This window comes from Microtus oregoni, unplaced genomic scaffold, assembly GCF_018167655.1.
Source record: "Microtus oregoni isolate MIOR12 unplaced genomic scaffold, Mior012 000015F_ref0000493, whole genome shotgun sequence".
NCBI lineage: Eukaryota > Metazoa > Chordata > Mammalia > Rodentia > Cricetidae > Microtus > Microtus oregoni.
In genome coordinates, this window is record NW_024543074.1 from 33863821 (window position 1) to 33878224 (window position 14404).

Genomic DNA, 14404 nt, shown 5'->3' on the forward strand with positions numbered 1-14404 from the left:
TAAACAAACTGAAGATGGGAGGGGCTTGGATAAATGAAATCTCTTTTCCTGCTGCGCACAGATTTGATGCTGGTTATTCATGGGAACAGGAGAAAAAAAAGTAAACTACTGCAACACATACTTAATACACAAATATTAAAATGTCTTTTCTCTACCGACTGGTAAAAAAATATATTATATTTTGATATTTTTTTTCTTTTTAAATTATATCTGCTATCCATCCCAGCCGAAGTCGCGGCCGGTCATCTGGTAGAACTTGCGGTTGAAGGGCCTGTAAAAGTCACGCAGCTGCCGCAGCACCTCGCGCGCAATGGCGGGGTGCGCGCGACCCTTAGTCTTGCCCAGGCAGTGCGGCTTGCCGCTGCCCTCCGCCTTCTTGAGGCACGGGAAGCCCTTCGTCTGGTTGAAGTAGAAGTGCTTGTCGGTGATGATGCGCTTGAGGCCCAGGAAATCCTGCACGCGGCGCAGCTCCCCAGCCGGGTCGCTGACCAGCCGCTCCCCGCTCACGAAGAGCATCTGGCCCAGCGGGAAGTGGCGCAGCCAGGGCTCCAGGTGCTTGGCGTACAGGCCGATCTGGATGGCGCTCCAGGACGTGTCGATGAGGCCCGCGCTGCGGTTGCGGAACGTCAGGCTCTCGAAGCTGGGGATGTCCGGCCGCTTGGACAGCGTCTGCGTGTAGTCCGAGATGGCCCTGGTCACGGGGTCGCGCACCACCACGATGAGCTTGGTGTCCTTGGACATGGCCGAGATGCGCGCTGGTGCCTCCCGAGTCACGAAGTAGCTGGGGGTCTTCTCCATGGTGATCTGTCCCTCCAGGGTTCTGGGCATCAGGTCCCTGTGGGAAGCAGAAAGCATGTTAGAATCTGGGGAGAAAGTAAGCCAAGTCTCCTTCTGGACCCCAAGAACGGGAGAAGCATCCAATCTGAGTTCACATGTTCCTGGCTGGTTGTAGTTGCAGCTCCCGGACTTCCTGAATGCCAACTGGCCTTAACTGCTCTAGATTCCTTGAGCATGGGCCTCGGAACATGCATATCGCTCCTGTCAGACAATTCTTGTGGCAATATATGCACCTCAAGCGCTCAGAAATGTTCCCAACACAGAATAAAGACTCTGTTAGTTATCCATCTATGATACTCGGCAACAGCGCTTTCTGTAGGTGAATTACAACGTCATAATATCAAATGACATTAAAATACCTGATGCCATCCTGTCCATACCTGCCCCAAGTGTAGCTTTGTCCTTTATACACATGCCAATAATTTCTCTCAAAAAGGGTTTCCTCATTAACAAACGAATCCTTTTAAGGACTTATTTTATTTTTTAACTCTATGTGGTTTTGTACAATTATGTGTGGGTTTGTGCAAATGACGACTGGTACTTCTGGTGACTGGAAGTGGCCCTTGGCTCTCCTGGGGCCGGAGTTAAAGATGACTGTATGCCTCCTGAGGCTAAACTCTGGTCCTCTGAAAGTGCAGAAGGTGCTCTGAATCTCTTAGCCATCTTAGCCCCTCCTTTGAAGTCGAATATCAAAATGTACAACTGTCTCCCCTTTCAACGATTTACTCTACCCTACTTTTGGTTACTTGTCTCCAACAACAGCCCAAAATGATTGCACAGAAATTTCAGGCCTAAGCAATCTGTAATTTTTAAATCGCATGCCGTTCTAAGCAGCACAGTGGAATCTCCCACAGTCCCCTTCTGTCTATCCAGGACACGAATCATTGCTTTGTCCAGCATATCCATTTTGTATACACTACCTGTCTGTTAGTCACTTAATCAAAGTCCCTGTGCAACGGAGGCCCCAAAAGCAAAGGACAGTGACAAGAACACCCGTGTACCGCACACAGGAGCACACATAATGCTGAAGCTGCATGCAAAGGAACATGGCATGTGGAGAAAACAAAGGGGGGGGGCAGCGGTATTAGCCTGTATTTCAGACCCCCACTGGGGCTCTTTGTGGGGCTGGTAAGCCTCATGAGTCCTGAGAAAATGACTTTTATATAACACAAAATGCTTGTCTTAACAGCTCCTTGGGGTTCCTTCCATCTCATTTGTAATGGTTTGAAAAGTCCCGATTGTCCTGGTCTAAATATCTTTATTTCCTTTCTATTCCTTTGGCGTTTGATAGGAGTCCCTTCCATCCAGGGCTGATAATGCCTGTGTTGGGAACAGGAAGGAGAACATGGGCGCTGGGTGCCTTCCTCTTTCCTGTACGGACACTGACCTGCTCTGATACTCTACCTTGTCTTGGGTGGATTTGAGACAATTATAATGCTTCTAAAAATCATCTAGTGAGCATTCTGTCTCCATTCTTGGCCACAGTTTGTGTATTCTGTCTTTCTTCATTCCTTCTTGGTCAAACCCCTGCCCCATTTTCTAATTCACTGATTTGCATTTTAGCTTTTTTTTTTTCAATGTTTTCTTTGTTTTTTTAAGCTGTGCTTTGTTGGTCCCTTCCAACGGGTTTAACTATATGCTTTTTTTTTTTTTTAACTTCCAGTCTGTCTTCTTTATTTTTCAGTTGGGACTTGATCAACTTTCTTAAACATCATCGTTTTTGTCAGTACCCATCGGTTACACTGAAGAGTGCTGATTTTCCTTTTGAGGCATGTATCACCCATGCCTGTTTATTTTTTAATTCTCACGGTGGTTTTGCTTTCACAGTTCTGTAGTATCTATTTTGCGGTTGTACTAAAAAGGATCTGCTCTGTGTTGGGCGCTTCTCTTTGCTGCTGCATTGCTATCTTCCCCACCTACATTATCTGCTAAGTACATATAAAGTGGGAAATGTCAAACGTAAAAGATGAAAATATGTCAAGTAAGCCTCACACACGTCATACCTCCTTTAAGAACACATAACGATGGCCAATTTCATTTATGAGCTTCCCCCCCACCCCATCTACTCCCTAACCATGCCAACTGGATTGTCTTAAAGCCAACTAGCAGACATGCGCTCAATTACTTCGCAAGTATTCGTGCTCCCATGTGGGTTATTTCTGGCACACATTCCTTGGCCTTTGCAGTGTCTAGTGCTAACAATGCCTTGGCTCATACAATGGAGTGAGTCTACCTCCTCTATTTTTTACTTTGGCAATTTTAATCACATGATTTTCCTCTTCTTTGAGGGAGAATGCTAGTCGGATGCTTGATTTATGTTGCTCAGTTCTTATTTTTAATATTAAAAGAATTTTGCAATTTATAAAAGGATATGCCACATTAACCATTTCTTAATCATACCTCGAGGGCTGGGTGTAGGTGAGCACAGAGTGCATGCCACATGGCTGAGATGCCTATCACCCTTCCTCACCTGTGTGTGCCAGATTCTCTGAGGAGCCAGACCAACCTGCCTCTGAAACTTACGATGCCCTTGTACAAGCCTGTCTCAAGATGGTGGGATTTCCCAGTGAAAGGAATTTGGTCAAATTTATGAAAAAGTGTTGGGCTCTAAGAAAACACCAAATACTCTGAAGAGGTGAAGGGTGTGCATTGTCTTAAAGACAGAGGCAGATCTCTGCCTCTGTCTGGACTCTTTGAGTTATAATGACTTGACTTCACATTTTGCCTTGGATCTTAAAGAGATAGCAGACTGCTCTCTGGAACTCCTGGCTGGCTTGTCTCTGGAAACCCCCAGGGAACCTTCCTCGGAGACTGAAGTTGCAGTCTGTGCTTGGCCAAAACAGACACTCCCAAACCTCAGAAAAAGGAGCCATATTTTAAAAAGCCTATCCCAAATCGGTGCTTGAAGAGAGATAGCCCAAACAGGACTTCCCAAGAAAGCTAGCCTCATCACCTCCTATAACTCATGGGATGGAGAAACTCAACTTGTTAGAGCAGGAGTAGAGATCTGCTGCATCATGGGTACCAATTCAAGAGCAAGAGTTCTGGAGATTGATGGCACTGCACATGTGTGGTCAGCGCTCCCGACCCATTAGGACACGGAGACGGTAAACTTTCCACTAAGCACAGTTTACAACGAGTCTTCAGTTTTAAGCACTCAAGAAGGAACAAAGGCTTTGAAAGCTGGATCTAACTAGATTGCATCTTTCAACTTAAAGATAACTAAGTGCAGGGGGTGAGTACGCAAAGGGGCTGTGGTTTTGTTTTCATCTTGCTAGACCAAAGGGAAATAAAATAATTTTTGACAGTTTGTCAAGCTGATCTGAAATCAGAAAATTGCGTTTGTGGCTTATCCCTTCTAAAGGCTGCCAGGGCTCAGGGGAGACAACTTAAGCTCAACTTATTCATTTCAACAGAAAAGCCCAGTCTAATGCCTCAGGAATCCGGCCTCTAAAGGACTGTCCATGTGACTGCTGCAGAGCTCATAGGAAGCATTCTTCTGAAGGGGGTGATGACCTGTGCCCTGATTCCCAAATGGCAGGAGAACCCCTCGGTCCAAATAATAGGGCTCCAGATACAATCACAAATACCTTGTTTGTCATGACCCCGGAGTATCTAGCATCAGCACAGACATTGAAGGTCATGAGCCGGTCACTGTCTTTGGAGAGACATAAGTTGGCTGGTTGTGCTGTGAGAGATGAGCACATTCTGTAAGTGGATTGGTTATCTCCCACAAGGGGCCATCACGCCAGAAAGAGCTTCGGACATCACGGCACCTTCACTTAGGAGCTGATCCATTACTGGGTGATCTCTATGGGACAATAGTTTATGGCAGAAGAGTTCTAACGACCTGGTGGGCGCTCCCTCTCCACAATGAGCAGGGGACGCACCTGTCTTTGTGGTGGGGCCTCACAGATAGTCTGAGGACTAGGATGCCCCTTGGATTAGGCAACTAATGCTTCACCATTGTCTGCATACAGATACCTCAGTTACCATGAGAACCATCTAGAAAGAGCTGTCAAGGCTGCTCGGCAACTACATTCAGTATGCATCTAATATACACAAGAAGATACAAAAAGGACCTATGTGCTCAGTCGTTCCTACCAATTTGGGCCCTTTCTACTGGGTTCCTACTACCCTCACACTGTCTTCTTGATCCCCACCTTCCCTATATAATTGCTGACAGCCATCTCTGGAAGTAGCTTCAAATGAATAAATGGATGGATGAATAAATGAACAGATGGATGGATAAACATTCCTCTCCTATTTGTTGTTAAAAAGTTGCATTTAATCAATCAACCTCTTGTTATACATAAAAGTCAATTCCATATTGCTTATAGACATAAGCAGGAGGGAAATTTCCAAGAGCAGCTTCGTGATTCAGATGGAGGGAAAATGTATAGACTATGTTGAAGAAGTAAATGGAAGAGGATGATAAGTTGGAGTAAATGAAAAATAAGGCTTTTTGTTTCATCAGATGATACTACCAAGTGGGTAGAGGCAAGCTCCAGAGTGAGAGAAAATGTTTACAAAATATCTCTCAAGAGCCGTATCTGTAATATAGAAAGGACTCCAAGTCAATAAGTTAAAGAAAAAATAAACCGGTTGAAAGAAAATGAGGTTTCCAAGTGCATGTGAGGATGAGCATTAACTGGCATCTTGCTGGTGGAGAGCAAGTTGACATGATGATTCCAGAGCTGGTTGGCACCATTTACCAGAGTGAGCATGTGTCTCCAGCAACTTCCCACCTCGTGATTTTGTACAGCCGTTCATCCATGTTCACATATTAATGATGGTCCCAAATTCAAGATCACCAAATGCTCACCAAAACCCAGAAACATCCAACACAGGGCAGTCAGAATGGGTACCTTCACATCTGCCAGTCACAGCTGCTTGTGGATGAATCTCATAAACAACACTAATAAACACGGCTGGTCCTGGCAATGCATCTGCTGTATGACTGTTGCAATGGTTTAAATGACACATCCCTCAGAGTCTTTGGCACTGGATAGTCCTCAGTTGGTGTTCCTGTTTGGGAGTGGGGATGATTGGAGGTGTAGCCTTGGTGGAGGAAGTATGTCACTGGGGTGGGGCTTGAGAGTTTAAAAGACCTGCTCCATTTCAAATTTGCTGTCTCTGTTTCCTGATGGTTTGAGATGTGAGCTCTCAGCTGTTTCTGACACCATGCATAGTACCTGCAGCTATGCTTCCTTTCTGAGAGGGTGGGGCTGGACTCTTATCTATCCCTTTGGATCTGTCAGCCACAAATAAACACTTTTTTAATGGCCTTGGGCATGGTCTTTTAGCATAGCAGCAGAAAAGGAGGTAATACAGCTTCCTCCATGAAAAGCTGAGGTCAGAGCTGGGAAGAAGGCTCAGTTGATGAAGCACTTTCTGTAGAAGCCTAACAACCTGAGCTCAGATGCCTAGAATATATGTAAAAAGCCAGAGACAGCATGGTATGTCTGTAATCCTGGCACTGGGGAGACAGAGACCAGTGGACCCTTGGGGCTTGATGGCCAGCCTATTCAGCCAAATCAGTGGACTCCAAGTTCCGCCAAGTTTAGTGAGAGACCCTGGCTCAAAAGAATGAGGTGGAGAAGCAATTGGAGAAAACAGGGGACACCTAACATCAGCCGATGACTTCCACGGGCATGTGTGTGCCTCCTCCATGACTGTACACATGCTTGCACGCAAATGCGTGCACACACACACACGTATCTGTGAAACACAAAGCAAAATAAAAAACCATTGTATCTGACTAGATGTCCAAAGGGTTGTTGCCCACGGGGAATCAGTGTGGAGAAGGAAGAACAAAAGCTTTTAACGTGATGGAGCACACCTGTCTGGATGTCCCTCACACAGCGCATCCACTTTGTGCAAACTTACAGTGGAGCTGTATCCTCCAATTTGTTTGGTTTTATGTATTTAAGTTAGAATTGAATAAATATTTTACTATGTTTATATAAAATAAATGGCCAGTTTCCCACAAGGCTCCAAGAAAAACACGTACTTTGTAAAGCCCAAAATAGAACAAAAATCACATTTGCCAAAATAGGCTTATCTCCGATTTGTAGAAATGTAGATGACAGAGGAAAAGGAGTGGGCTTTGGCCACCTAGGCCACCCATGACCACTTTGCTCTCACCCCAGAAAACCAGAAACACAAGAACTGCATAATTTCCATCTTACACGTGGATGGCTGTGCCCACAGCTGGGCACAGTAGTGGGGACTGCCACAGAGGAGATGCTCAAGAATCCAGCCAACAAAGAGAAATTATCTGAAGATAGTATTGTGAGTGGTGATTGCAAAATGTTTTGGAAATGGCATTCTCAGTTTATTGTTGCAGATCTGTAAGGTAAAGTGCGCCTATGACCTCCTCATGTATATGTGAATTAATAATAACACAATAAAACTAGACACTAATGATAATACAGCAGTTCTCAACCTGTGGGTTGCAACCCCTTTGGGCGGTCACATATCAGATACCCTGCATATCAGATATTTACATTATATTCACAACAGTCGTAAAGTTACAGTTATGAAGTAACAACAAAAATAATTTTATGGTTGGGGTTCGTCACAGCATGAGGCACTGTATAAAGGGTCGCAGCATTAGGAAAGTTGAGAACACTAACCTAAATGGTAATTGGTGCTTCCCTCTGTGCTTTGGACTTGTTTATATTGATTCAGACAAGAAGCCAGCAATTAAAGGGACTGACAAAAGAAATCCATAAACAAAAACTTAAAACAATAGCTTGGAACTGGGCGGTGGTGGCACAGGCCTTTAATCCCAGCACTCGGGGAGGCAGAGGCAGGCAGATCTCTGTAAGTTCAGGACCAGCCTGGTCTAGAAGAGCTAATTCCAAGACAGCCTATGGAGAAATCCTGTCTCAAAAAAATGACAAAACAAACAAACAAATGAAAAACAATAACTTGAACAATGGCTGGAGAAAATGAGAACCCAAGAGAGTGACCCAGAGCACAATGGAAGATACAGAAAGGCCTGGGCTCTGGACGGAGGATGGATGGGGTGTCAGCCTGCATGAATGGGGTGGTCTCAACTGACTGATGCATAATCACTGACATGGAAATGACTGGAACCAGTGGGCAGGATAGAGAAGAACATGGGCAGCTGTGTGATGTAGAAAGAAGCTCTCCCAGTGTAATCCAAATGAGAGGAACTCAGTGGCGATGGTGGGAATGACAGAGGTGGGGAAAACAAAGGGTCATGTTTAGAGCCCAGAAATGAGGATGCCCTAGGTGATTTATGTAGGGGTGGCCTGGGCGTTTCCAAGCAAGATTACTCAGGTTTAAAGGAAGAACATGATGACTACTTTGCCAACTAGCAAGCTGTTTGGGGTGGGGACTACCCCACCCCAAAATAGAAACATGTGTGTAGTTTTCTGGTTAGTGGGGTTGGAATTGCTTGCAAAAAGCGGTTCTTTCTTCCCAGAAACCCAGATGGAGACTGGGTTGCTGTTGTTCTGAAACATGGCTGTTTTATAGGCCTGTGAAGTCCAAGCAAGTCACTGTAGGACTTAGGGCCTCCATTTCCTCATCAGCAAAACACGACTCGTGTATGGTTCTGGACACTAATTTGCCTAATTTAATGCTCAGAAGAGTGGCAACAGAAAGAGCAGGGAGTCTAAAGCTGGTGCCTGACTACACTTGATAAAAGCAAGTTGGCGACAGAGGAGATCAGTATCTACCCTTGCTTCCTGAAAATACGATGCCGTGGCTACAAGACGAAGTTCAGAGACCAGGCTTCATTAAAAAAGACCAGATCCGGGCAAGTCAGGAGTTCAAGCCCAGGCCTTGGGAAGACCCTGGTCAGAAAGTAGACAATAGACACTTAGGAAGTATTCACCACAGACTGGTCTCACCAGAGCAGCTAAGAATTTAAATTTTAGTTTCAAAAGACAGAGAGGTAATACGGTTTGTCCCAGTGACAGTTGTGATGAATAGGAACAGAATAAAATTCTAGGTCTTTCTCGTGCTAGAGCGCATGTTCTTTCAGCCCTTCCGAATACCCAGGCGGCAGCAGTGTGACTCCTTCTGTCCGCATCACTGGCCAGCTTGCACACTGTGCCTAAATGTCTCGTTATTAAAAGCATCCCATGCCCCCATTCATCTTGGCATGCAAATTGTCTGCCCCTGTGTCTTGAAACAGGAAACAGCCTGTTATCTTGTTTCCTAAAGGCCCTCTTCTACAAGGGAAGCACAGCTAGCTGCAAGGGGAAATCCTCGGTTGCAACACAAGGACGATTTACCTTAAGGGATCGATAAATCTTGCCAATCTGCGTGTGCATACTCTCTGTCTGGGTCTGCGAGCTGAGCCTCCGGCAAAGAGTACGCCAGGAAGGACTTTCTTTCTGGATGGCCAATGTCTACAGGTAGTCCCTGGAGATCCCTAACCGTGCGTGTCTGAGAAGGGAGGAAACCACACTGAGTCGGGAGCTGTCAGCTCGCTGTCCCTGGGGCCAAGGCTCACTTGTGCTAATATTTCTTTTCCTGCTGTTGGGATGTGAGACCTCACTCTAAACGTGACTTGTGAAGTTGGAAGGAAAACTCCCTTCTGCTGATGTTTGAGTTGGCTTCTGAGGAGGAAGGAGACTGCTGCTACGAACCAGCTCCCACTCCGAGAAAACGTGTATGGGCCATTCTAATAATCATACCATCAGTGAGAGAAGTTAAATGACAGACTGAGCGACTGGAATACGATCCGGTGCTGTGGACAGTCAATGCCTTCCCAGACTCTAAATGATCAAAGGACAGGAGGGAAGCGAAACGATTCTGACAGTCCCAGCATTCAGGATTCAACCCGTACCAGGGTTTATTTAAAGAATGAAACTCCAGAGGAGTACAGAAAATCGAGGATTCTTATTGCTCATTGAGAAGCTTGGGAAAGGCAGAAAATACATCTGTTGTCATAAAATACCAAGGAACCACCCTTAACGGAGAGGACAAGATGTATCTTGGATCCCAAGTATAAAGAGTGACCACGCCTGTAGATGCTGAGAGTCTCCCAGCCAACCCCTTTGATCACATCATTGTCAGATGAGCTAAAGCAGCGGTACTCAACCTGTGGGTCGCACCCTCACAGGGTCCCATATCAGACGATTACAGTACAATTTATAACAGTAGTAAAATTACAGTTATGGAGTAGCAACAAAATAATTTTCTGGTCAGGGTCACCATAACACCAGGAACTATATCAAAGGGTCGCAGCCTTAGGAAGGTTGAGAACCACTGTTCTACAATTAGACCAGTGACCCACAAGTGTCACTGACCCCCTCTGAACTAAAGTCTCCTTCACCAGGGAACTGGTGTTGTCCTAAGTTTAAGATGACATTTCCACCTCTGTTTATGTTGTCCCAAAGCTTGCTCCAAGATGGTGACAGATTCATAGGGACCAAGCACTCCTTTTGGAAACCAAGAAACCACACTGAGGGGTAGAACTATGCCTAGGTCCCTCCACAGAGGGCTGAGGCTGGCTCTGGGTCAAAGCAGTTCCTTACAGGACTCTCTGCCACCTGCAGCTCTTGCTCCTTGCTGTTGCCCTTGGCCCCAGGAAGGATCCACATGGGCAAACTCTAGTGGGTATGATGGGGTTTGGGAACACGGAGTCTCCCAGGTAAGCGCATAGAAAGAGAAACAGAATAACACAGTTGGGCTTTCTTCCACAGGGGAGGAGAGTGGAGAATGTAGCTTTCAACTTTATTTAGTGGAAGTGCCCAGTGGCAGTAAAAGTTTTAATGGAAAAAAAAGGTGCTTTTATACTCAGCTAAGTTTTATTTCACCTGCAGTAGCATTAAAGTGATGTAATGTTCAGAAGTGCAAAGATTCAGGAAAATTCACACCCGCCTCTGCCTTTGGAAAAAATACTTGCAGGTTCATTTTCGCCAAAGAACTGAACAAGCCAAGTTAAAATGTCTTGAATGAGTCTGTGAATTTCTTGAATCAAGTGTATGTATTAAAAAATAAAGTTAGTAACTTCTAAAATCAGAACAGAATAAAAGTCTTACAAAAGCACATTTAATGACGTTAGAAAGGCCACAAGTAGCAGAAATAAAACACGACATTACATGTTCTCTGGAAGCAATGCTGGAAACTCTCAAGCCCTGAGGGGCGTGCATGTTTATGAGCAATAGATAGACATTCAACAGATAGAGAGACAAACTAAGAGATTACAAATAGACATTGGACATCAGAGATACAGATATAGTAAAGGGGGGGGGGACATACATCTTTCAAAGATGGGAAAACTCCCCACGTGCTCTCTTGAGAAGTTCAATGGAATCATAGACCTGGGGCTGGGGAGATGTCCCCTGAGCCCTCCAGTGCCTTCCTGTTGCACTCCGTTTCTCAGTTTCCCTGCCCCAGCGCTGGCTGAGATCCCAGGTATCTTCACTCTTAGTCCACAGTTCTATCTTACTTTATTTTGCCCTAATTCTAAAACATACTGTGCCCAGAGCATGGCCACTCTCATGCTGGTTCTTGAAGAGTAGAATTTGCCATCATGTGCAACAGACATACGCTAACACAAGATAACTCTAAATAAATCACAGTCCAGCCACAGAGGGGGAAATTCCCTGAAGGACTTGGAACCAGGAAGACTCTGTTAAACGTGGGTCCTCATTAAAGGAAGAAAACACTTTCTTCAGCTTCAGGTGCTTTGACTATGTCTTAGGCCCACTACTTAGGAAAGGGAAGGAGAGTTTTAATGAAAGCATGGAAACCATGGGTCCAGGGCAGATGAGCTCTTGGGTCCTCTGTGATTGCCTCATCAGGTCGCCATCTGAGCTCACCCTGGCTCCTGACAGGAGTTCCATAAAATATGAGTTTGAGAACTACCATTGGAGCTGTGTCACTGTGGGCAGGGGCTTCAGCCAGGCTCTGTCTCAGCCTGGAGTTATCAGGCCTGTGCACATGCACAGCTTGAGATAAGGCTGACCCTGCTTCCCTGACTTGGCAAGCAATGTGCAAAGCTTGTGGGGAGAAGAACCTATGAGGACACAAGCAGGGAAAATCTGAGATGACAGGGAATCCCTTTGCTGCATTTTGGCAATGGTGGGCTTTAGTTCCTTCATTCCAGCCCCTTCTGCTTCCTCCGTTTTTTCTTCTTCTTCCTGTGTCTTGGTCCTAGACACAGAGTAGGAACAAAATCAAAGGTCTTCTTAAGTTCGAGACGGAAAAAGAGCTGGAAGCTACAATGCTAGCAGTAGCTGGAGGCCTGGACACCCTGGATGTTCCTTTTACATTTATCTTCAGCATCCTTGGTGTCTCTCTATTCTCCTGATTTTCAAGCAATAGAAAACAATACTAATGTAATATTGAAACATACCAAAAATAATTGCAGACATCACAAGCCTCACTCTACAGCATGACATGGCCACAATTAGCAAATAACCATAGCACAATTAGCAAAATAACATCCTGAAATGAAGCTGCATACATGTGCGTATCCTGTTTGTGTGTGGTGTGCATGTGTCCTTTGCCTCTCCTGATCCAGCTCCTGATGGAAGGAGCTCCCACTCACTGTGAACTCACAGCACTTACACTTGAAGACAAGCACACACCTCACAAGGAGACCAGCAGTACTGCTCTGAACCAGTCTCTAGCTCAGGCAAGAGGGGCGCTCATGACATTGACTCTACGAACAACTAGGAGGTGTCCGAAGCGGGTTCTGCAAGCTCGCTCATTAAACAAAAAAAGGCTTGCTAAAACTAAACTGCACAGGTTTTTACTATTTAACGAGTCAATTTTAAAGAAGTTGAATTTTCAACAGTTTCCAGAGATTGATGCAATGGTCTGACAGAAGCCCATCTGGGCTCTTTTGCTGGCTTTCATTTTCTGGCAGACAACTTTTTTTTTCATATTTTTAATTCATTTAATAGACAATGTCCCATGAATTGACTAAAAATTACAAATGATGTTTAAGTACATCCTTTAACCAGCCTGGTTGTGACATCATTGAAGGTATATTAAGTTGTCCGTATGCAATCCACACTTGTGACTTTTCTCTGCTATTCATGAATTATGCAGTCTTGCCCAACTCATGGAAGTGAAAGTGCACTCACTGCCCACTGCCACGCATTGCCTCTTTCTGTGTCCTTGTGCACACATTTCCACAGTCCATTATTCATTGAGGCATCTATGCAAGTGCTAATTCACACATATAATGTGGAAATAGTCACATATGAGCAAACAGCAATGAGACTTTTATTTGCAGATATATAGCCTTCATTCCAAGTAAGCAAAACTGTTAAGGGGTACCTCTAGTTCTTCTTATGAGTCACAGGTGGTAAACAACGCAGACATAATAAATGTCAACAATGAAGGAATTTCTTCGTGTGGGCTCTACAATACAGAAATTGTGCCCTTCATCTTTGACAGTCTTTAGATTTTTTATTGTGCTATACATATTTCTCCACTCCTCTTTCTTCTTCCCCCTCTCCTCTGCTACCCTCTCCCATGATCCCCATACTCCCAATTTACTTGGAAGATCTTGTGTTTATCTCCTTCTGGCAGACAACTTTTAAAGACACGCAAAAATAACTTGATCTCTTAAGCTTTACATTTTTTGCATTTTACATTTTTGATCACAGTATATTATAATCTCCATACTTCAAAAATTCCTTATATATATCTGATCGCCAAACTCAGTTTCATACTCCAAACCTGTCTATTTTCTTTAACTTTCTGATTCTACCTGCATGTAACACTAATAACCAGCATCCCACAGTGCCAGGGGATGCGAGAGGGGAGAGCGGTGAGTGACAGCTTAACCAGTGTGTGTTTTCTCATGAGGTCACAGAATCGAGTAATGCTGATAATTAGCTTTTTTTTTTAATCCACAAACTTTTGTCAAAAGATCCATACCTATTTGCCTGCACACTGTCTATTCAGCTTTAGAACTGAGAGCACACAGACAGAGGGGCGGAAGACATATGGCATGCACGTCTAAACTGTTTACTCTCGGGATCTTTTCAGAAAACATTTCTCTGTCAGTGATTGAGACCATTACTGTCAATAGAATAAAATTAATATGAGGAATATTGATTGCAGCATAATTAGTATTTACTGAAAGTTGGGTTGAAAAATAAATCTTGCTGTGTGAGTGTCATAGGTCATGATTTGTGTATATCTTTATTTTATGGCTCATCCAAACATGGCTGGCCCATCCACAGAAAATCCCAAATGAGCACTAATAATTAAATTGAGTCATCTTTGGTGTTTTGCCAACTTTCAGACATATGAAAACAATAGATTTAAGCTTGTTTTTTTTTTGTTTTATTGTTACCAAGGAATATCTGTCAAAGTAAAGGAGAGAGCACGTTTCATCTAATAGTGTATTAGCTTGATTTATAACTTTTAAAATGTTTAGACACATGGTATGTGAGCCTTCATTGGTATCCTTGTCCAGAGACCTGGAGATGTGAAGGGTGGGCCTGGAGAACATGCAGAAGACCCGGGGAAGTCATTAGGAAGAAAAATGAGGCAGCCAAACAGGGCCCTTGCTGCCAAAGAAACCCGAGGGCTGTCAGGAGCAGCCCTTGCAGAC

The 14404-nt window shown here is 44.5% G+C and overlaps 1 protein-coding gene across 1 annotated transcript in view; it reads right to left on the bottom strand.

The window, feature by feature from the left end:
- Window positions 1-213: 213 nt before the first annotated feature.
- The window catches only part of Hs3st3a1 (heparan sulfate-glucosamine 3-sulfotransferase 3A1), a 92828-nt gene continuing 78637 nt past the window's right edge, over window positions 214-14404 (bottom strand). The window contains exon 2 of the mRNA XM_041665467.1: window positions 214-835. Within this exon, the coding sequence (XP_041521401.1) occupies window positions 214-835 (622 nt within the window). The remainder of the gene's footprint in view (window positions 836-14404) is intronic.